Source organism: Ixodes scapularis, unplaced genomic scaffold, assembly GCF_016920785.2.
Source record: "Ixodes scapularis isolate PalLabHiFi unplaced genomic scaffold, ASM1692078v2 PGA_scaffold3__209_contigs__length_174095766, whole genome shotgun sequence".
NCBI classification, from domain to species: domain Eukaryota; kingdom Metazoa; phylum Arthropoda; class Arachnida; order Ixodida; family Ixodidae; genus Ixodes; species Ixodes scapularis.
The window spans coordinates 144,934,969-144,960,097 of record NW_024609868.1 but is presented as its reverse complement, the minus strand read 5'-3'; the positions used below and the strand labels follow the sequence as shown (position 1 = coordinate 144,960,097).

Here is a 25,129-nt window from a genome sequence, read left to right as displayed (position 1 = left end):
ATTGGCACTTTTTTATGAACAGGTTTTCCTGCTCAACTTTGAAAGCCGCACAGTTGAACAAAACTGGGAGCTATATAAAAATAAGGTGAAATATCTTATAGATAAGCATATTCCTGTTATTTTCATTAAGACGTCAAATGTTTCTCCGTGGTATGATGCAAGCCTGAGGCCCCTAGGGAATAAGAAAAAAACGTCTATTCCGGCGTGCCAGGTGCCGTGACAGTCCCTCCGACTGGCTTGCATACCATGAGTGCGAAACAGAATATAAGCAAAAAGTTGCTCTAACTAGAAATTCTGACTACCGAATCACTCTCCCCAATATGTTGCGTACAAACCCCCAAACATTTTGGACAATAATAAATCCTAAATCGGCTGATGCATTAAATCTTATTGATATATCAGGAAATTCACTATCTGACCTCGAAAGTGCTCATGCTTTGAATTCTGCTTTTTCTGCAGTATTTTCATCTGAGAATACAGCCCTGACCATTTTGGATACGTTTTTTGAACATGATAAAATGGAAAGTATAACGATTAATTCATCTGGTGTTGTAAAACTAATTGATACCTTGAAGATTTCGTCTTCGAGTGGTGAAAACGAAATTAATTCGAAGGTTTTAATGAATACTCAAACAGTTTCCGGTGTCATATTGTCCGCAATTTTTTCACAATCTTTGCTTTCTCATTCAGTTCCTAGTGACTGGAAGGTCGGTAAAATTGTCCCGTTATTTAAATCAGGTGAACGCAGCTCCCCCTTAAACTATCGGCCCATATCCATTGCAAGCATAGCCTCAAAAATTTTTGAACATATATTGCATTCGAACATCATCCGATTTTTAGAGGAAAATCAATTAATTTTTAATTACCAGCATAGGTTCCGGAAGGGCCATTCCTGCGAGACTCAACTCGCAGGATTCATTCGTGATATCCATCTTTCTATTGACTTCGGTTACCAAATTGATGTTATTTTTCTTGATTTCGCCAAAGCATTCGACCGGGTCCCACATAAGCGTCTGTTGCAAAAACTTACCCATCTAAAACTAGATGGTAACGTCATCCTGTGGATCAAAGACTGGCTTTCTGACCGAAGTCAGTACATGTTCGTGAACTCTTATGGTTCAACTTCTATTCCTGTGTCTTCGGGTGTTCCTCAAACTTCCGTCTTTGGACCCTTGCTTTAATTAATATATATTAATGACTTACCTTCATGTATTTCCTCCCGCATCCGTATTTTTGCAGACAACTGCGTTGTATATAGGCAAATTTCTAACGAAGAAGACAGCATGAAACTACAACATGACCTCACTAACCTTTCATTGTGGTGCTCGACTTGGCTCATGGAGCTTAACCCTTCTAAATGCAAACTCATCTCATTTGTTAGGAAAGAGACCTTTTTTTCTCATAACTATTTTATTGATTATAACGTTGTTGAGTCTGTTTCCTCTTATAAATACTTAGGTGTTCACGTCGACTCGCATCTCTCCTGGAAGGTACATATTCGCTCATTGTTATCATCGTGCAATCGTTCTTTGGGCTACCTAAAACATACACTTCGTTGTGCTCCTCCCCACTTAAAGAAAACTGCATACCTTTCATTGATTCGGCCGAAACTTGAGTACGCATCGAGCATCTGGGATCCTCACCAAGCATATTTGATCACCAAAATAGAAGCCTTTCACAACCGTGTCGCGCGCTTTATTTTTTCTGAATATTCTCGACATTCCAGCGTAACCTTATTAAAACAGAAAGCCGACCTTCCAGAACTGGCCTTAAGACGCAAAGTTCCTTGCTTATGCCTTTTTCATCGCATTTACTATGCACCATCTCTCAGCCAAGGCACCCTAACTCAGTCGCATTTCGTTACACCTCGTCTTGATCACTCATGTAAGATTGACCGTTTCACCTGCCGCACCTCTTTTTTGTATTCCTTCTTTCCCAAAACAGCAGTGTGGTGGAATGATCTCACAGAGCGCATCGTCACCGAGATTAACCCTGATAGCTTTCGTTCGCTTATCAGCAGCCATTTAGGCATTGTATGACACGACTTCTTGTATGTTGGCAATACTGTGGAAGATATTATTTTTTGTTGCTTGATTTACGATGTTTTATATGTTTGCACTGCTGTGCATGTTTTTCTTTTATTATTTTTGTGTGTTTCATATATGATGTACTTATCCCCCCCCCCCCCTTATTTAATGTCCTTCCCAGAAGGACCTTTAAGGTATTTCAATAAATAAATAAATAAATAAATAACCAAACGTGGTATTTTTTTTTCCTCAGAACTACTCCGGGATTGCGGTTGGCCAGGAGCTGTATTTGCGAACAAGCCGCACACGCTTTTGGCATATGGCGTTCAATCATTAGCCTATAAATGAATAAAGGGCAAACGCCAACCAATCCCTAAAAAATCGTAGGGTCCCAACGTTTCGGTGCCGGCTCGGCACCTTCTTCAGGGGGGCTATTTAAAGGAGAAGCAGCTTCTTTCTTTTCTTCTGCGGTGAATGTAGCGCAGTATCTTCGTTTTTTTTTTTGTTTTTTTTTTTTACGGTGGTTAGTTTTCAAACTAGGTGCGGAACCTTCGTTTTCTTCGAAGTTGGTTATTTACAAACGAGGATCGGCATCTTCGTTTTCCTCCATGGTAGGGGCCTGTTTCTTTGGTGTTTTCTCTAAATGTCGTAGACCACTGACGTATGCTGAGGGCAAGGTGCCGGAGGATCGATTAATATTTCCTGGTGTGGTCTGTATGCGCCATGACTCAATAAAGAGTCGTTGCCGCCAGTTGGTTTCTACATCCAGGATTCGGGTATTTTCAAAGTCGATGCGGTGGTCATTGTCCTCGCAGTGTTCCGCAACAGCGCTACGCTCTCGATCAAATTTTCGTACGTCATTCTTATGTTGGCGGACTCTTTCCTTGAGGTTTTTTGTTTCGCCGACGTATGAAGCGGAACACTCAGCACAGGGAATCTGGTACACAATGCCTTGTGCTTTTTCTCTCGCTGGACGGTCTTTCGGACGAGGCATTAGGCGCCCAAGTGTCGAAACAGGTTTGTGAGCCACCTGAATACCTTCTTTGGCCAGCGTACGAGCCAGAGTTTCGCTAGTTCCCTTTATATAAGGTACACAGACGCGGATGTTAGGGCGGGACTGCGTGCTATTCTGTGGGTGCTCAAGACTGCGACCAAGACGACGGGCAACACGGCTGATGAAGCTGTTGGTGTAGCCATTCTTTTTGAGGTCGGCGATGACAGCCTGTTCTTCACTTTCTTTATCTTCCTTTGAGGAGCAGATGTTCCGAGCTCTGGACAACAGGGTCGCAACCACCGACGCCTTGTGACTCGAAGGGTGGTATGAGTCAAACCGAAGGTAACGTCCAGTGTGGGTCGGCTTCCTGTATACAGTGAACTCCATGTCTTCACCTACTCGCTTGACAAGCACGTCCAGAAACGGCAAGGTGCCGTTTTTTTCAAGCTCTAATGTAAACTGGATGGCCGGCTCGATGGAGTTGAGGTGAGCTAAAAAGTTGTCCACCTCTGATGTTTTTAGGATACAAAAGCAATCGTCGACGTACCGTAGGAACACTTTGGGGCTAGCCGGAAATGAGTGCAGCGCCCTTTGTTCGATTGCTTCCATCGTCAAATTTGCCGTAGTAACCGAAATAGAAGCTCCCATTGCGGTTCCGATGGTCTGGCTGAAGAACTCTCCTTGGAAGCTGAAGTAGGTGCTGTGAAGGCAGAATTCAAGGAGGCAGCATATTTCATCCACGCTAAGGCAGGTTCTTTCGTTCAGGTCTTTCTCCTTTTCGAGAGCGTTCCTGGCTGTGGCTACAGCCAGGGGCACTGGAACGCTTGTGAAGAGTGAGATTACATCGAATGACACTAGACTGTCCTCGGTGGTGACCTTGAGTTCTGAAACAAGCTCCACGAAATGACCGGCGTTTCGTACGTTAGTTGGCGTTCTTCCGACGAGAGGGGAAAGGGTGCGATGGAGGTAGTTGGATAGCGCCCGAAGCGGTGACGTTGTAAAATCCACGACTACCTCCATCGCACCCTTTCCCCTCTCGTCGGAAGAACGCCAACTAACGTACGAAACGCCGGTCATTTCGTGGAGCTTGTTTCAGAACTCAAGGTCACCACCGAGGACAGTCTAGTGTCATTCGATGTAATCTCACTCTTCACAAGCGTTCCAGTGCCCCTGGCTGTAGCCACAGCCAGGAACGCTCTCGAAAAGGAGAAAGACCTGAACGAAAGAACCTGCCTTAGCGTGGATGAAATATGCTGCCTCCTTGAATTCTGCCTTCACAGCACCTACTTCAGCTTCCAAGGAGAGTTCTTCAGCCAGACCAGCGGAACCGCAATGGGAGCTTCTATTTCGATTACTACGGCAAACCTGACGATGGAAGCAATCGAACAAAGGGCGCTGCACTCATTTCCGGCTAGCCCCAAAGTGTTCCTACGGTACGTCGACGATTGCTTTTGTATCCTAAAAACATCAGAGGTGGACAACTTTTTAGCTCACCTCAACTCCATCGAGCCGGCCATCCAGTTTACATTAGAGCTTGAAAAAAACGGCACCTTGCCGTTTCTGGACGTGCTTGTCAAGCGAGTAGGTGAAGACATGGAGTTCACTGTATACAGGAAGCCGACCCACACTGGACGTTACCTTCGGTTTGACTCATACCACCCTTCGAGTCACAAGGCGTCGGTGGTTGCGACCCTGTTGTCCAGAGCTCGGAACATCTGCTCCTCAAAGGAAGATAAAGAAAGTGAAGAACAGGCTGTCATCGCCGACCTCAAAAAGAATGGCTACACCAACAGCTTCATCAGCCGTGTTGCCCGTCGTCTTGGTCGCAGTCTTGAGCACCCACAGAATAGCACGCAGTCCCGCCCTAACATCCGCGTCTGTGTACCTTATATAAAGGGAACTAGCGAAACTCTGGCTCGTACGCTGGCCAAAGAAGGTATTCAGGTGGCTCACAAACCTGTTTCGACACTTGGGCGCCTAATGCCTCGTCCGAAAGACCGTCCAGCGAGAGAAAAAGCACAAGGCATTGTGTACCAGATTCCCTGTGCTGAGTGTTCCGCTTCATACGTCGGCGAAACAAAAAACCTCAAGGAAAGAGTCCGCCAACATAAGAATGACGTACGAAAATTTGATCGAGAGCGTAGCGCTGTTGCGGAACACTGCGAGGACAATGACCACCGCATCGACTTTGAAAATACCCGAATCCTGGATGTAGAAACCAACTGGCGGCAACGACTCTTTATTGAGTCATGGCGCATACAGACCACACCAGGAAATATTAATCGATCCTCCGGCACCTTGCCCTCAGCATACGTCAGTGGTCTACGACATTTAGAGAAAACACCAAAGAAACAGGCCCCTACCATAGAGGAAAACGAAGATGCCGATCCTCGTTTGTAAATAACCAACTTCGAAGAAAACGAAGGTACCGCACCTAGTTTGAAAACTAACCACCGTAAAAAAAAAACGAAGATACTGCGCTACATTCACCGCAGAAGAAAAGAAAGAAGCTGCTTCTCCTTTAAATAGCCCCCCTGAAGAAGGTGCCGAGCCGGCACCGAAACGTTGGGACCCTACGATTTTTTAGGGATTGGTTGGCGTTTGCCCTTTATTCATTTATAACATTTAACCCAACCAGGCAGACGTCTGCCGAAATGTTCACCTTCAATCATTAGCCTAGCATTGGATCACAACGAATAGCTAAACGCAGTACTACTTAACACGCTACTAGTGCATCTGATTTCTTTACAACGATAGCCTGTATTTTCTAGGTATCCTGGCAGATCCAGTGCATGCTTCGTGTACGTCGTGGTATCACGTGTGCCATGACGTCACTCCACAACGTCACATGACGTCAATGTAGCATAACTTAATGGTTTCACCTACCACTGTGGCATCCTATTGCGTCACAATATCGCGCGACGTTTCATGATGACGTCACTTGATGCTGTGACGACACGCGGCGCAACACTTACCTCACGCGACAACGTGACGTTTCGCGAAATCATGATGTCACATCACAACGTCATGTGACATCATGACGTTACGCGACACTGCGGCGTCACGCGACACTCCCTTTTTCGTGACAGCGATGCAAATGCAAATGCCAGAATGCTTAACTGAAATACTTTGTGACAGAAGACATTTGACTCTTCATGTATTCGCGTCGAGAAGTTCGGGACGCGCCGCCTGGTAGAATTTTTTCGCAACCCGTAGCGAGGATACTTCAACTTCCTCTGTTGGTGCAAGCTCGTGCAATGCCAACCTCCGATGCACTATGAAAATTGAAATATTACCGCACTACCCATAGTAACCAAAACAGGAGAGCCCCTATACTTCGTTTCAGCTTCGGTCCGAGCGCGGCTGATGTTATGAGCCGAAGGGCCAATCAGACACCGCAAAAAGCGCAGCGTCATGGCGTGCTCTCTGCTCTTGATAGGACTAGCCGGCGGAGGAGCGCGCACAGAGACACGGCGAATACCGGCTGGTCCTATCAACTGCATAGAGTACGTCATGACGATTCGCTTTTTGCGCTGTATGATTGGCCCTTCCGCTCATAACATCGGCCGCGCTCGGACCGAAGCTGAAACGAAGTATAGTAATCTTCTCACCGTGAATAACGATAACACGAAGGCCACCACAAAATCGCAGTGCTGAAATCGGTGTTCGCTAAATACCTTTAAAGTGTATAATGGCTAGACTTTGTGACACACTTTAGTCCTATAGGCCTATAATATGCATCGTAGCCTAGTGACATTTGTATGGTGATGGAGAAAGCCTGTGTCAGGTTTGATTGTGCGTAATTTGTGTGCAGCTGGGCGTGCAGAGTCTCGGCTGTCGCTGCAGCTTACTTAGCACGAAGCGAAAAGGAGTCAGGATTATTTTCTAAGATGGCCAGGTCATCAAGTATCCAAAGAAAACAAATAAGACTTTGGTTTTTGGACAACGTAAGACCGGTAAAACTTGGAGGTATGGCGACACTGGTTTACTCTCTAGATGAAAAACGCAGCCGGGGCAGTGCGGCTGCTAGCCTGGGGTCTTTAAGGTTCATTACTCAGCTGTGGCACCCGATCGCACGCCGGTACGACGCTTATCCAGATCAATACCGGTAGGAGTTGGTGACTGAACCAGAATTCCTGGGATTTGTCGCTTCACGTGCTCCGAACCGCCGTGCGTTAATACACTCGTCCTCTGGTCCCCCGTCAAGCCTTCCTCTGCCATGGATTATGTGTTTCTGCGGCACCAATTTATTCCACGCGAAAGGTCGTTCAGCAGTGGACATTTTCACCGAAACCTAAAATAATCCCGTTTATTTTTCCCACTGTGTTTTATTGCTTTCAGTTCCTTCAATTAACGTCTAGAATTTAAACGGAACATAAACATTTCGGAATAACAAACAGAAGCCAAATATCTCCGCTTTCTACGTTTAATCAAAATGTTAATCTTATAAAACACAAATCACTGCGATAAGTGTTGCCTTTACACTGCGTAGCAATCTCTTCTGCGAGAGTTCAAGTGCATTGGGATATTTACTCATGCTGATTCCAGCACTTTTCACACCATATAAAACGAGAGGTGGACGCTATATCGGATCCTGTCAGGTTGCATGCTGCTAGAATATCTGTTTGTTTTCTTCGTTTTATTTCAAATTTCTCACCAGCTGTTCTTCATTTAAACAACAAATACTATAGGTAAGCAATACACATTTTCTATTTTGCCTGAAACATACTGCTTTAATGGGTTTTTTTTAAATTGTATTTTTATTGATTTGGTTCAGGCACACAATAACATTAAAGGAGCTCTTCGGTGGACAATGGTGCCCACTCACTGTAAGATATTCTGTCCCGGTTCGAAATATAGAATAATAGAAGTGTATATGTGACTGAACATATTAACACTAGGCGGCATGGCCATATCAGTACCGGAACGGCATCTCGGCTAGAAACATTTGTGTAAAGAACAATGATGCGAACCTCCCCTCGACAGGTCGGCTCCTCCTCTCCTTGGGTGAGACTCTCCTTTCCCCCCACTCCGCTGCCAACAGATACCGCCATTTTGGGCGTGGCCATGCAACACATTTTAGACAATAAGGTCGCGGTGCAGAATTATCAACATTTCCTCAAAGAACGAACGCGGGGTGGGGATTGGACACGAGAACTGCATCTGCGCTCGGTGGAACTTCGTCTCCAATCAGCGGCAGACGAGTCACAGCCAATTTTGATGCTGCACTCGTCTCTTTCTTCTCCGGGCGCGCTCAGAAATAGCGTTCTCTGTAGTGTCGAGAAAGACACATTTGAGGCTGATGCAGTAGAGAAAAATGGTTTGCGCTACTTTCTGTATAAAATGACTTTATATTTGGCCGGTACAGTCTCCCGTGTATCGGCGTGCATTCCCGCATGGGGCTCTTTGAGGATGCACTTGGGGCCTCTATCTTTTGGTCGATATTCATCTTATGGTGCGTGTTATACGAGTTACATAATGTTACAACTAATAAACAAGACATCACATAGGCCTATAGCCAGACATAGCTTAATCGCTGCATATGTACGTTCGCGTGAATAATAAAGAAATAGGCATCTGGTCATTTAAGCTGCACTAATAAATCATTCTGTGACCACTGGAGTCTGGAAAATAAGCTTAAAAGAACGAAACTTTAGACAAATAAAAATTTCAGTTCATTTTCTTTATATTATGCGGTTATTTATATCGATCAGATTGAATATTGCACAAAACCGATCACAAGAAAGCTGGGACGGGGAATTCAAACGCACGGCACACAAGCCATTGTGTGCGGAGTTTGTTCAGTTGATTTCTTTCTGTTTTCTTCTTTTTATTTTCTTAGTTCATTGTCTATCAACTCGGCCAGCTTATATATATACCACGTTTCTAGAATCAAGTTGATCTTAATGAATATACTTTGTGTCTTATCCTGTTTAAAAATTATCAGACCTGAGGGAGTCCACCTTACAGACGCAGTGAGATATCTGACACCTTATTGTATACTAATATACCTTCACCCTGAAGTATAAGCCCGAAGGTCCCTCAGTGCAGCAGCAAGTCTAGATTTGCACTCAGCTGCTTCTGCCGTGGTCGGCACCATACTTAAAGCAAGCATTGCCAATCCGTGCTCCCAGAGTGACATTGGCAACGTCACACTCCAAAAATTGCAGTTTTATTTCAATATATCGATCAAACCGTCATATGCAGAAGTACTTTTAATGGGGAACGCAGCAGACCTCAAATCTCAGCCATCTAGTAGTTGTTTGGTGTCACAAATGAGTTGCCGTAATACGTGTACGTGTGACGTCATGTAAGGTCATGAAGTTGCGTCATTTCATGACGTAACGCGACGTCGTAATTTCACGTGATGCGACGCCATGTAATGTGAGTCTAGCTCACGGGACTACATGACATCCTGTAATCACATAAGGTCATATGACTCTGGCTTCACGTGACGTCAAATCACATCAAGGACGGACTCCCACAGCGCACCACAGCATTATTTTAAGGGGCTGTAGAAACCATAAGAGCTATCGCTGTAAACAAAAGTCATCCGTTGCATGCTTAGTTATTTACTGGCTTCCTTAAGTAAAATGCTGCGTATATTGTTATGTTTATTTGTCTATTCAAATACTGCGGAGGTCATGGGGGTCATCTTGTGCACTCTTTTGTATCCGTTGTGTAGAGCTTACGCGAAATGTGAGATGTCACATGACGCCATGTTATCAGGAGCAAAATTACGTTACTTTTCTGTTTCATGTAACGTCACTTGACTATGGTGACGTGACCCTGTCTTAATTATGCGAAGATCAAGCTTGCCCGTTAAATTTAGTGGGGAAACTCTTACCTGCACTTTTGGCGAAATTTTTCCTTTGAATGTAATCGTGACGGACGGATGCACACAATGTCACGGTTTAGTGGCCTAAGGCATGCTCCCGAATTTAAAATCTAGCAACTTGCACGACCTAACATTCGGAGTAGCTGTGAACAACGACTTTTTTTTTTTAATTTTAATGTGGCCGGTTTTATTGCAGTGATCGATTCAACGGGAAAGTACCCTACCGGGTTGCTGCAAGGCAGTCAAGCCGACCTCGGAGCCTACGACGAGTGCCTGGAAACGGTTGTGCATGATCAATTTGGCAACGAGAAGATCCGTGGCCAATACTGCAGCATCTACTTCCATGTAGTCAACGATACGTCGTTCACAGAGGCCTTGATTCCAGCCATGATCATGTCCCATCCGCGGGTAAGTTTTTTTTGTTTTTTTTTTAGCCTGGAATGAAGCAACAGTACTAAGAAGCGCGCTACACCACAGCGTTTCTTGAGAATAGCTTAATTACAAGAAGGACGCATCCATACTAGGCCCAATATCTGATGTGATAAGAATGGAAAGCAGGTGCTTGAGTTGTTGCGACAAGAGTGCGAGCTTCCTGCCTTTGATGATGCATCGATATGACGCGTGCCGAAACCACTACAAAAGACAACGAGAGTGTTCTGGAGACTACTGCACCTCTGAGAGACACACCCATCTTTTCTCATTCTCGCAGTGACCATAGAATAGTCCTTTGGGTACTACAAGTGACAGAGGTAGGCTTATCTGCCCGGTTGTTGGGGCTTCCATTTGGCATCTTTAGGACTCGAATCCTGAGCAAATGCCAGATTTTAGATTTTACTGTTGGTTGCTCGGTTGACAACTGGTATTCTTGGCTAGTGTATATGTCACTTTGAAGAACACTTAGAAAGCCAGAAGAAAAAAAATAACACGAACTTTGAAAATAGAGTAAAAACGCCGGCGGAGCTGGTGCGCATCTATAATGAGAAACCCTGAGGCCAGGAACGGATGGGACAAGGACAATGCCGTATCATAACCAGCACATAAATTATTTAATTAAGGACAATCTTTTTCATTCTTCTCTAAAACACATCCCCACATCACCTGCAGCTCTACATTGTGAGACTTAAGCATTAAACCACAGGTTTAAATGCAGACTTAAAAGTTCGATGCACGCCAGCAAATATAGATAATAAAACCATCACTCCCAGAAGCTACGTCGTGGGAAGCTTCATTGCGAAAAGGAGAATGCAAACACCAGAATACCACAGGACACAGGAGGACTGGAAAGACAAAAACACTGGTGTCTTGGACGGACAGAAAGAAGAGGAAGGCCGAGCACACACCAATACCACAAGGCATATTCGAACTAGACAAAAAAAAACACACACACAGGTGTAGCATAGGCCAAACTCAATGCGAATAAACATACCTTCACCACTGCATGACACAAAAGAACTATAATACAAATACGGCCGTGTGTCCTCGTCCGAAGTCAGTGAAGGCATACTTATACAATTTCTAGCTCGGGTAATTATAATGCTTCCCTTAATTGCCCTTTTATAAATAGCTTTTTTCTTGCTATGGAGAGTCCTCTGCGCCCAATCTGGGAAAGAATTTTTACAAAGGCTTAGGTGTTTAACAATTTAAGGATTGGTGTAACTTTAATTACGCGCTTTTTATGCTATAAAATTCGATAATTTAGGCAGCGTCTGGTTTGGCCAACATACGAGAACCCATCTCGCAACTAGTTACTGGATCTGTATGGTTTTGCTGGATCTGTATGGTTTTGCTGGCAACCAGGCATACCACCGAAAACAGGAGTTAACTTACATAATTTGAAATCAATAAAAAAAAAGCTCTTACTTTATAGCTTTCTGCCAGGGTCTTTAATTTGTGAGAAAAGAGATGAAAGAAAGGCCCACTCACCCATTTATCAACATTCTCCTGTGGCGTCATAATCTTAAGAAAAGTAAAACGAACTTTTCTTAACACACTAACTAGGAGAACAAAGTTATAGCTTGTAGCCGCTAATCTCGACAGTTGAAAATTTAAACTTTCATGAACGTTACTTTAGGAATTCTTTGACTAGTCACGGTCAAAACAGACTACCTTCACCTTAACTATCGCCTTGGAATACGACCCTATGAAATGCAAGTTAGGGTCCTTGAGTGCCCAAAATTGGACCAATTTGATATTTTTTAGGCGTACGGCCTGACTTCTGTCTTCAAGATATAATCACTAGCCCTCTGTGGCGCTAACAAACGTAGTCTGATTGCACTTATTGTAAATTTTGTTAAGTAAGGTTTATTCAACAAAAACACGATGAGAAAATAGTTCCAGCTGAAATATTATGTATCGATCAAAACGGCAATTGTAGAATGACAGTTTATGAAAACCGCAGCCTATTCTCAAGCTGACAATTCGCCGTCTTTGAAAGGGCCACCTCGTATTTTTAAAACCTCTTCTCGTCGTTCAATACATTTGTTTATTTAATGATACGCTAGCGATCATGCACATACTTAGGCGAGCGAGCATCGTGTTGGGCAAGTCATTACGTGTCACCAGCGGGCGATGCGTGTGAACATGCGCACTTGGTTGGCGCAGTATAGTTTGCAGCTGACCGACTGATCCAACCTTCCTAGCGTCCACTCTGCGAGGCGACGGCACGCAGCGGACGTTCGTATAATCTGAGGTAGCTAGCTTCGGTAAGAATACTATTTTGCTCTAAAATATCGCAGGCCAGGCAAATTATATAAAGAATTTCAAACAAAACTAGTTTTGGGCTCAACATTTGCTGTGTGGAAGTTTACATATAGCATTTATAAAAGCTTCACGCAATCATGAAAATCCAAATAGAACTTTTCAAAATGTGAACACCAAATCGTAAGAAAGCACCCCTGTAGAGGAGGTAAACGAATGCAAATTCACAAGTGTTTTTACTGCCTTAAAGCCGCGGCTATGACATCGCCGCCCACGGGGATACGTCTTTTTGTTTTTCTTTATAAGACGTCTATGTTTACAACCTGAACATCCGACTACACGGTCACAGTCGAGAATAACACTCCACATGCGAGAATAGCTTCCACAGCCTTCGCCGACCTTGTCAACGTTCTTCTCCGTCGCCACGTTTGTCTGCAATTCAGCATCGCGACCGGCACGCAATGCGCGCGAAGAAGTGACGTGCGCCCAGAAATCGGCATCGCGGAAATCCGCCAGTTTGGGCAGGGCGAGGTTTGGACGCGTATCGAAATCTGAAGTCGGCGCCGCTTTGTAATGCCAAACGAAAGGCGTCCGGGTTCATCCCAAACGCCCAATGGCGGATGCGCGTTCCGAAAGTTCGATCCCGGAGCGCATCAAAAGGGCAAGTTGAGTTGGCCATTAGGCTTCACTGCCGGTTCTTCGGTTCTTAGGTGGCGTCTTTAGCTAGCGTCTGGCACTTCGGAACTTATGTGGCGAACCATTGGAAATCTAGACTTTAGGTGTTTCTGGCTAATTAAAACGAAAAAAAAGTACTTTGAACGTAATTAACGCACTGGAGCAAATTATTACGTGCGCAAGTTAGGTAGCTAGGATTGCCACACTACAGCTAAGTTAGGCGTTTCTTCAGATGCGCTGTCTACGATACTTCTGTTCCCTAAATTGTATTCTATTTTGATGGCACAGATCTTCCATCTTAGACTTTGCATCATTTCATAATATGAAGCATGTGAGAAATACTCTTTGTTGCAGGCAGTACACTTCGTTGATTTCGTCAACGACCCTAAGTCGACTCTCAATGGAATCAATATTGGACTTTGCATCATCGATGATTGCACTCACGACGATCTTCAAGCAATCGCAAACGCAGGTAAGTCATCTTACTTAACAATCATGATATTTTTCTCTCTTCTTTTTCTCATGTGTAACTCCGTCAATCTAAAAGGGCTGACTGAGTAGAAATTAGACTCAGCTTTATTTATATTTAAATAACACAGACCATTATTTTCCAAAATAGCGTGCCTCATAATTCAAGAAAAATGTTATAAGGTTTCAAAACCGATTGAGACGCACGTTGAAGACTGTTTTGCGACACTACCTTTAGCACTGCAGCCGTTACTATTATCACTTCATCATCTGTAAAGAACGTCTCTTGGCGCATTTGTTTTTTCAATGCTAGGAGTGCCCAGATATCATACGGTTATTAGTCTGTGTTGTACGGAGGGTGCTCCTATACAGTGCCAAAAATGCCAGCAAGCGCGCCCAGTGCAACAGAGAAACATGCGACTGGGCATGCTCCTAAAGCGAAACTCACTGTCCAGTTGAAGAAATATGGTCTGTTCTTTTTCATGGCTTCACGCAAGTGGGTTATCAAATGATTTGCGTAGTGAACATTGTTAGATTTATGTCTACGTGGAACACAGTGGTGTATAATTATATGGTGAACGTAAAAAGAAAAAAAGCCCAAGGATGTTGGCACATTTAACCGCAGTGAATGCCCTCCCTGAAGGTGCATCGCCATTTACTCGCATGTTGCCGTCTCTGAAGTGCTTTCACCACGGAAACACCGCAGCGTGGCTGATTGTTCATCAGCATATGATTACTTTCACATTTCAAAAGCTTTGTTAGCGCTCTTTTCAAGTTTAACACCAAATTCAAACACACACCTCGCCTTCTTTGTCCGCCATGACGGCGGGTACGATGCCATTTCACTCGCTGTAACATACCGCTAGGGACGACCCGTTCTTACTGCAGCCTCAGACGCGTCCATCTAGAGTTTAGGCTATACATGAACACCAACAGAAAGTTAATAAATGCGCGATTTTATTAATTTTCAGTATACCCTCGTACTAGTTAAAAGCTGTCTAAATTGAACATAAAGCGGGAATGAAACAAAACTGGAATAACCTAAGGATGTACAAACAAAAATGACGTGCCTCTTTTCCCCTGGCGAACACACTAAGAACCGATGGCTGCATTCAAGAAATGCTTGGGCCTCTCATTAGCCTAGCGCTTGCGTGAAACCATTGGTTTCCCATCATTATCATCATCATTTATTATTCCTTGAAGGCCCAGGGGGCATTACACAAGGAAGTGAATACTTAAAAAACAAACAAGTAACAAAACTATTTATCTACGAAAACACGCTGTAATCTAGTTATGGGTTAGAAAAAATAAGCTAACGGCTGCAGAAAATTTCTTAGTATCAGATAAGGTAACAATTACGTCAGGCAGTGAGTTCCAGTCGTCAATGGCCAATGGTAAAGTAGACATTTGGTGAGTGACGGTTGACGATGAAATCGGACGGAGTTTGCAAGAATGGTCGAGACGAGGGAAAATGCGGTAAGGGGGTGATAACAAACTTTGTCTGAGATGACTGTTGTAATAAAAGATCCGATGAAGAAGAGAAAGACGAGACACCCTGCGGCGGTGAGAAAGAGTGTCAAGGCTAGCTGATTGGCGAAGTCCTGATATGCTTGCGTATGGGGAATAGTCGGAATAAATAAAACGGAGGGCCCTGCTTTGAACGGATTCCAGGTTGTTAGTTAGGTATGCCTGCCACGGTGACCATATGGAAGAAGCGAATTCGAGTTTAGTTCTGACCAAGGTAGTATAAGCTAGTTGTTTTACGGGGGATGTAGCTTGTCTGAGGTTACGGCGAAGAAATCCGAGAGTGCGGTTAGCATCGGCGATCACAGTTGTTATATGAGTGGTCCATGACAGGTCAGATGTCAGATGAATTCCTAGATATTTATACGATGAACAAGCAGTTACTGGGATGCCAGAAAAGTGGTAAGAGGAGGATAAAACATGTGAACTGCGGGAAAAAGATAGCGATTTACATTTATTACAGTTTAAAGCCATTTGCCATTTATGACACCACTGAATTATAAGTTGGAGATCGTTTTGCAAGGTTAGCTGATCGTGGCGTGAATGAATGGGTCTATATATGACACAGTCATCGGCGAACAAACGTACTTCAGAAGTGATGCCATGGTGGAGATCATTAATGTAGATTAAAAAAAGAAGGGGGCCAAGAACGCTTCCCTGAGGGACGCCAGACGTTACTGCGCTTGTGGTAGATTTTATATTGTTAATAGAAGTGTACTGTGTGCGATTAGTAAGGAATTCAGAAATCCAATTGACTACTGAGGGGTGAAGATTAATATTTCTTAGTTTCATTAAAAGACGTTGATGAGGGACCCTGTCAAATGCTTTGGAGAAGTCAATAAAGATGGCGTCAGTTTGAACATTGGAATCGAAATTTGAGTAAACGTCAGTTAGAAATGCTGTTAGCTGAGTTTCGCATGAGTAGGACTTGCGAAATCCGTGCTGGTGCTTGAAAAGGAGGTTATGAGAGTCTAGGAAATTTATTATGTTAGAATAGAGAATGTGCTCCAAGAGTTTGCATGAAACGCTGGTGAGCGAGATGGGACGATAGTTGCTGATTAGTTGGCGATGGCCTGTTTTATGAACGGGTATGACGTTAGCAACTTTCCAATCTGATGGTACTTCAGAGAGTTTAAGAGATTGAGAGAATATGTCGCAGAGGAAAGTGGAAGAAATGTGTTTAGTGTTTATTAATACCTTAGAGTTAATTTGGTCATCTCCGGAGCTGGAGGACAGCTTTAGTTGATCTATAGCCTTAAGTACTCCAGTAGGGTCAATTACGATAGGATCCATGAGAGGGTGAGTGGATTGGCACGAGTCGGGAATATTTAGTAAGTCCTCGTTAGTAAAGATGGAGCAGAAGAAATTATTAATAGCAAGAGCGCCGTGTTTATCAGAAAGCGGAAGTCCGTCGTCATCTACAAATTGCAAAGGAAGTGAAAGTGCCGGATTGATTATTTTCCAAAACTTCTTTGGTTTCGTGGTCAACTGTATTTAAACCGATCTTTGTTAACAAATCAACTGTATTTAAACCGATCTTTGTTAGCAAACATTTTTATATAACCAGAAATGAAGTGAGCGCCTCGGTGCACTTCTTTCCGGCCATACCGAAACAAAATTAGAAATACCAGAAAATAAGAACGCGTATATGAGCCCTAGACACGCATTTATGCTGCAACAGTGAGCACGAAAATGCCTTGATCAGTATACCTAAGATGATTTCACTTTCATTCAGTAATTTATTTTGGCGTGCTCGTTCTCTGTCTTCCTTTTTAGGGGACGGTAAGACATAATTTAGCATCGCGGAACTGGGAACCCTTCTTGACCGTTGTGGTATTCTCGCCCACGGCTTGCCCGGAAAAAAGATTAAAGTCATGATGGCGGACTTGTTATTTCTTGAACCCGGCGTTCGGCGGCTTACGCCATCATGGCTCAACTGTCCCATCACGGCACCTTGCGCTCCGTGCCTTTGCTCCGCGCCTTCTAAAGACGTTCTAATGATGCAACAAAGGTACCTAACGCAATTGCTTTGCATGCCAGAATTTCTAAATAAACGTCCAATGTCTTTCCGCTTACACTGTATGGACATTTTAACGGGCGCATCGCTGCTATGGCCTAAACCAGCCTCTATACACGGAGAAGGGGCGCACCCTTTTAGAATTCGGCTATAGACCTTTCCATCGCTTATCGCCCAGGCGAAAAATGTCAAGTCACTGGACTGTTACGCAGGCGCGGCGTACGATCTTTTCGCAAGAGGCGCTATTGCGCGTGCTCAGAAGGCGTTTAACAGTCCAGTAAGAAAAGATGGCAGCTCGCAGAAGGCGTTTGTTGGAAAGGTCTATACGGTCGGTGATGCCGACGCCGCTTGACGACCCCAATGACATGCACTTTTTCAGGAAAGGCAGCAAACACAATACACTGTGTGGGTTCGGAAGTGACGTGCCGCCAAACGTCGGTTTCCAGTTAGATATGTCGATTGTCGTATAGTGGGTTTTCCGCTATCCGGCTCAACAAAGGAGACTAGTTTCACTCTAAAGTGACGTTGCCTTTGAAATGAGGTGCTGCCGGCGGGCTTCACAACGACCAGCGAAATTAGCCGTAAATATTAACGTGCTTCTGCCGTGGCAAAACACACAACTAACCAAATATCATTATCATTGGATGAAACCCGGTCAATAAAGCTCACGAAATTGTTTTTATCTAAAATAGAAGTGTTTGTTGTTGCACCTCACGAGACGCTTCATAAACCCATCACACCTGAAAACTTGCTTCTTAGCACGAAACTTTTTTTTTTCACCCCAACACACGCTGAGGTTACGTATTATATCTCGGCGAGGATTGGTTGAGGAAGAGTTCTGATAAAATACTGGAGAGGATTATGTTTTTTTTTTAGTTGATAGGTTGAAGGTACAGGGCGTCACACCAAAAGCAAATTACAGTTTTTTTTTGTTTGTTTGTTTTTTTACCGCGAAAATCAACTAGGCATCGCCGAATGCTCATTATACGCCCAGAGGTAGCGCTAGAGTTCACAAGATGCCAAAGTTTTAGCCCAATCCGATACCTCATTCAAAAAATATAAGTGATTTTCTGAAAATTTCAATGGGAAAAGGAAGCTCATTTTTGCCCGTTCCTCGGTTTCTGGTGCCATAGAGCCCCATGCATTCGAAAACTCCGTCGGCCGCCATTTTCCCATTGAAGTTTTAAGAAAATCACATATAACTTTTGATGAGGTTATCGGAACGGGCTGAAACTTTGGCATCTGGTTGTGACCTCTAGCGCTACCTTTTGGCGGAGAATGAGCGTTCGGCGATGCCTAGTTTACTTTTGCGGTAAAAAAAAAACCTGTAAAGTATTCTTTGTGACAACCTGTATTTCATAGCAAAATGCCTACTTAAAAAAAGCATGGGCTTTCCACAAGAGTGTTGTGAGTCATGTAAAAACTTCGGGGAATAAATATATAATAAAACTCATTAATAAATAAATTACATTTTAAATACTTCGTTTTACCTTAAAGGGGCGATGCAACAATTTTTGTACTTTGCGCAAATACCGCTTAGAACAAATCCCAGACGTTAATGGCCTACGAAACACGCGTTCATTTTTCGCTTCAGGTAATAGAAGCCCCAGAAAAAAATTAAAGAAAAACGAGCACCGTTCACCCCCTCAACTCGCAGCCAGAACAAGCGGCCACGCAATCTGGAGCCTATTATATGCCGCCAATGTTGATCATAGCCACGCGCTGGGGTTGGCAAAGCACAGGATACGCGCTGAGTTTAAAACATTGTTATGGCTCGGCTATTGTCGCCGTTGCAGCGATGGGACGCGGGCGACTACCCGAATGCTTCTCGAGCTAGTAATTATCACGAGCCCAAATCGAGTGCCCACGCAGGGCTCGGGTCCAATCTATGAGCCGCATTCAAATATTGTCACTTGGGTGTTCTGCGATCCCCACGTTACGTCATCAAATTTTGCAAAGCAGAGATTGAACAAAATTAATTGCTTTTGTCCTTGAAATTTCACCGCAACAAAGGAGTTTCTTGGCCAGTGGCGTTGCGTGCGAGTATCCTTGAGTCCCACTAGTGCCAGTAAGCTCGTATATAGTGAAAAGCATTCCAACTGAATATCGTTGTACAGCTCCTTTAAGGCCATACGCAGCCGACGCTACGAGCTGACTGCACCAATCGGACGTCAAAACGCACCAATCCGAAAGCGTTCAGTTCTTCAAGCTTAGCGCCGCCACTCTCTTAAAATAAATCTATTGCCGGCTACTCAAGGCTAATTTGTGCACTGCAGCATCTTAAATGTCTTCACCATACTAGGCTGTGATTGGGCATCAAAACGAGACCACGTATTCGGACCGACAGATGAAGGAATATCAGAAAAATTCACCAAAACGGATCATCTCATCAGTGCTTAAAGTTCGGGGAACATACATCCGCACGTTCTATACGAATTTTTTTTTCTTTTAAACGAAGAAAGGAAGCTAGGGAGGCTTAAACGAGCTGAGTTCATTATTGCTTATAGTGCGCGGCGAAGCGGCAGTTGAAAAAACAAACATGCTCAATGTCATGCTAGGCCACTCGATGCATCAGTAATAATATTGATTGTGGTCCCTAGTGCCAGGTTATCCAAAATCAGGTTATCCAACAGTTTATAAGTACTACCAAAGGGTAGTACTTATAAACTGTTGGTTTTCCTTTCTTAATTTAGGGAAACGTTTATTTTGACGTGCGATTTCTTCGATTTTTAAGTGAAGAAGCTGTACGTGTGTATAACAGCATTTATATGTTATACATAATATGTTTAATTATATGTAAAATTGAAGAAAGCCACTATTATGAGTAAGTTTCCATAAATAATTACCGATCTGACAGACACAAATGGCTAAGACATGGCATAAAATCTTAATAATAATAATAATAATAATAATAATAATAATAATAATAATAATAATAATAATAATACTATTAATAATAATAATATTATAAAATTAATAATTTAATAAAATAATAATAATAATAATAATAATAATAATAATAATAATAATATTAATAATAATATATATTTTGGGTGCCCAAAAACATCCGCATCGGCCTTCCCTTGGTGCATCATAATAGAACCTTGATTATATCGTAATTTGAATGTATGGATTTATGAGTGCTAATATTCCATTATATTTTATTTGAAGGAAGTTTCATACCTTACCAATAAAACTCCATACAAAAAATTCTAATATGTTAAAAATTGCATTTTAACATATTAGAAATGTTAAGAAATGTTAAAGATATGTTTAAATGCGTACTTTTAGAGTTTCCTCTTGTGTTCAAATTCGCTTTTTTGCAAATATATTTTTGTTTGACTTTAATAATACTGTGCTTCTGGAATATACATTCCTTTGAGCTTTCATTTTGTATACACAGCACGTCATAACATTTATTAATACTAAAGTTACCATCATCCAAACCTGGTGAATTATCGTCAAAGGGGCCACGTTCTGGGATTAAAATAATAAATAATATCTTCAAAAACGTATAATATCTACCGCTTTTAGCGCCGTTTACCAAGTCGTGTTAGAAAGTTACTTTCTTGTGTGGAAGGTATCTGAACCTGCTGAAGCTTCTAAATGCACGAGATGTGACGATCGCCAAAATCTAAACATTCGTCTTTGGTCCTTTAACAGTCGAAACCTCCAAAACCCTAAATTATGACGCAAAAACGGGGATCAGTTTCGTTCTAGTAAGAGTTGCCCAACATATGTATGTTTGTCAAACGTTGTTCAGACATGACCCCAATTGTTGCGGGATTTGAAATAAAATAGCTCGAAAATATTTAAGTTCTTCTCTTTCGCATAAAATAGGGTTCTTCTGAAAACAAAACACGAAACTCTTATTAATACTATTTGGAAGTCTAGCCAAACCCGTGTATGTGCTAGCGGACTTCAGTAACGTGATAGGCATAGAAGTTGCCTACCGTACACACTAGCGACTTCCTTCAGCAGATGAGAGTGTTAAATTTTTTTTCATTTTGTGTCCTAGTGACCGGCACGAGAATACGAGCATCAATAAACAACTGCGTCACCAGAAAACCCCGGACGCTGACCAAGATAGAGACAACGATTTTGTGAGTTTTGTTTACCTTCTGATTTTATCGCATAAAATGTATCAAGCTTCGATAAATAAACCAACTGATGTCAAATAATATTTTCTTAACTCACTGAGTATTTACAAACAAGAGAGATCCTGTTCGCGATCATTCCATAGTTTTGTGTCATTGTTTTTTTTATTAAAGCACAACGATCTCAGCTGTAACAACAACAAAAAAAATAAACACTTTGATCCTACGTTACAATCATGCAGACTTTGTTTAACATGGTTAAAATTGCGCACAAATAGAAAGGTATAGAGAAGAGGGAAGAGAGAAGACACAAGCGCAACTCACAACTCGATGTATTGAAGGAAGAAAAAAGAACAGCCCTCGGTATCCGCTCGAGCCGAGGCCACACTCGCACGGGGGCACCCGAGCACGCGGAGGACGCACACCATCAACCACACTCGAACGACTGTAGAAAGGCTATTTCCTTGTCGGTTAAAGCCACAGAAGGATGGCTGACACAACGCTCGCCTAAGCGGAGTATACTAAAAGCTTCAAAAATTTCGCGAGTGTGTTTTTCAGTGAATCTGCCAATTATCGAGGTCTTTTATAAAGAAGGTGTACACTTACAGCGTGTAAGTGTGCACCTTCTTTACAAAAGACCTCGATAATTGGCAGATTCACTGAAAAACACACTCGCGAAATTTTTGAAGCTTTTAGTATACTCCGCTTAGGCGAGCGTTGTGTCAGCCATCCTTCTGTGGCTTTAACCGACAAGGAAATAGCCTTTCTACAGTCGTTTGAGTGTGGTTAATGGCGTGTGTCCTCCGCGTGCTCGGGTGCCCCCGTGCGAGTGTGGCCTCGGCTCGAGCTGATACCGAGCGCTGTTCTTTTTTCTTCCTTCAATACATCGAGTTGTGAGTTACGCTTGTTTCTTCTCTCTTCCCTCTTCTCTGCACCTTTCAATTTGTGCGCAATTTTAACTCTGTTCAATCATTACCAACTCGCCCAACTAACCACTTTACTAGACTTTGTTTTATTCAGTCCATATTGTCCTCCACTAAACTTAACAGGTAAGTTTTTTTGCTAAATCTGTCGAGAGTTCTGCACCTTCTTGCAAGGTGCGAAGTTCTCACGGCGCAAACGCCAGCCTATAGGCTATAACTTACTCTGAGTTAAGGTAGCCAACTGCCAGTTGCCGTTTTCTAAAACACGCAAATTTGTAACACCAGCGATTATTACGTCATTATGATCAGTCCATTAGTGAGTTCGATGTATTCATCATAGCACATTCCTTCAAGGCGACGTTTTGTCCACTCACCCGCGGTGTGCTCGGACGGAGAGCCTATCGATGCCATAAATGTCTCGAGGTCGGGGAACAACGCCGTCACACGCGTCTAATTAAGAGTTTTGACCTACCACTAAACTCTTTGATATGGGAATCAGTGCTGATATTGGTGTGCGAAGCCTTATGCGAGGTGGCACGTAGCTCAAAAGTTGCTTTTCATGTTCCTTTTGTTTCTGTGGGGGCGACGTCATACTGTTTTGGCGAGGATTCATCAGAGATCGGAGATAGAGCTCCATAAGTGCGTTGCATGCACGTATGCACAAGAACCTTTTTAGATTGTCCAGGGAGGATGTAATTACTCCGTGTTATATAAATACTTGCGGAAAACGACGGTTCCCAGGTAATAATTTCGATATGAAAATGCTATCCGGCGCTTATTAAAACAAAGCGAGTTTTTTTTCTATTTCTTTTCTTTACGGAAATATTGCCGGTTCACTACTCTGCAATACCTCCAGTGCACCAATCCCTCTTTTGTTTTATTTTTTAGCGTTTGAGAAGGGTGATCGGTATCGCTATTGAATTGCCTATCGTGCCTTCGCGGCTAAAACGCAGTCCGCCCAACATGTTCACGCAGTTTCATAATGACTCCTTTCCGCTCTTACAAGTAATAATCCATAGCATGAGTCCCACATCTTGTGGCAGAATATTTCCACCAGTGCCCAATCAGAGACAAAATATGGTGCTGTATTCTTATATTAATTTTTGGAGGCCAGATACGCTCTGCTATCTTCGACAAGAGTTACGAGGACCGAAACTGACAGAGATGAAAACCGGATAGTCCGAGGACTATAAACATTTAGTTTTATAGACAGATATTTGTATTAGTGATTCTAAGTTTAGGTACCTGGGCTGGCAATGCGGCGCTCGCATGATGTACTTTTTTATTTCTTTAACACATAATTTTATGCGGGTGACCAAATGTGGCAAGAAATGTTCTGTTAGAAATATGTTTACATAAATAGGTTATTACAAAACCCGGCACCCCGCTTTTCACGCACGCCAGTCGTCAAATAAATAAAAATGCTATGAATTCGCATTCTGTTCGTGATAATTTCTCTTTCATCTCCAAATGTTGTATTTACAGTCCGCAGTTTACACACGTAAGTTATACTATTTTAATATTATGGATGATATTATGTTTCACGTGCAAGAAGTAGGGAGCCAGATACCGTTTAAAATGTTGCACCATAGTAAAATGTGAATTTTACTCTATTTTGAAGCAGCAAATATAAAGAAATCTATGAAACATGCAATATACGTAACCTGAGGCTCATGTGGGAAACCCATAAGATTACTAACAAAAACTAAAGTCCACTTTCTATAGTTCGCTCCACACGGGTGTCGATATCTCGAATCGTAGAACATGCCGTATAGGAAAAAAAAAAAAAAGATTTTTTTTTCAACGACGTTGGAAAGTTTTCACGTATCAGTCGCGACTGTCACGCCTCCTGGTTTGCCCGATTGTATTGTTATTATTTATTGCATTTTTTAGTTCTTGCTTCGTTCTTTCCCAGTACAAGATATGTAAACAACGTGCCTAGTTTTTTTTTTATTGTGGTGACGGATGACATGACGACATGTTGCATCGAGCATCTATTCATGAAGGACGTTTTTACTGACTGTATTCATTTTAATTTATTTTTCAGGATAAGTTTTGGAGTAATCGGAATTTTAGTTGTCTGCAGCACCTTGTACGATATATTTATGTACGCTACAGGATTCAAGAATTCTAACCAAGGTATGTGTTGTTTTTGAAACTTAAATTCTGAATCCGGATATATGCGATTTTAATTTCACTCACATCAACCCACTTCCCAAGCATTAATATTCAGTATTTATACAAAATGGTGGAAGAAAGATATATTACATCTTTGAGGATATAGAAAAAAAAAAACAGGTACGTGAGCCCCAAGTAAAGTGCTTCGGAGCGCATGATGTTTATTGAATATGAAAATAAGTAAAACTTGGAACCCACCATGGGCACAAGCTTCTACCACCCGTCACTGAGCGGCATGCTCAAATCGCTGCAGCGGCAGCTAAAAGTTTCGACCTCGGCACGATATGAACGACTTTACTAGGCCGATTATATACCGTTCATCCTCTTCGGCATTAGATCAGCTTTCACACAATACCTGAGATGCCCCTCAGCGGCATCGGGGCTTAGATCGCTGCTCCAGAACCTGGAGCATTTTTTGACGCATCCAAATGTACAGTGGTGTAATAAGCCAGCGAGCATGGTGCGTAGCTCAAGACCTGCGGTCTTGAGCTACGCACCATGCTCGCGGCGAGAGGAACCATGCGAGTAGGTGGCCGGCCAGGTACAAGAGTAACGGCTGTCAAGATATGGCGGCGAATGATTTAAAACAGGCAGGCGCTATCAAACGGAAGAAGGGGGGGTAGACGAATATTGGTTGCCGCTAATCTCGCAACTGGCTGGCGCCCTTCTCGCGTGGTTCCTCTCACCGCCA

The 25,129-nt window shown here is 43.0% G+C and overlaps 1 protein-coding gene across 1 annotated transcript in view; it reads left to right on the top strand.

Moving 5' to 3' along the window:
- LOC8031349 (nose resistant to fluoxetine protein 6) overlaps window positions 1–25,129 on the top strand; it is a 91,970-nt gene that overhangs the window by 17,665 nt on the left and 49,176 nt on the right. The window contains exons 2-3 of the mRNA XM_042292902.1: window positions 10,056–10,267; window positions 13,586–13,703. Of these exons, the coding sequence (XP_042148836.1) occupies window positions 10,056–10,267; window positions 13,586–13,703 (330 nt within the window). The remainder of the gene's footprint in view (window positions 1–10,055; window positions 10,268–13,585; window positions 13,704–25,129) is intronic.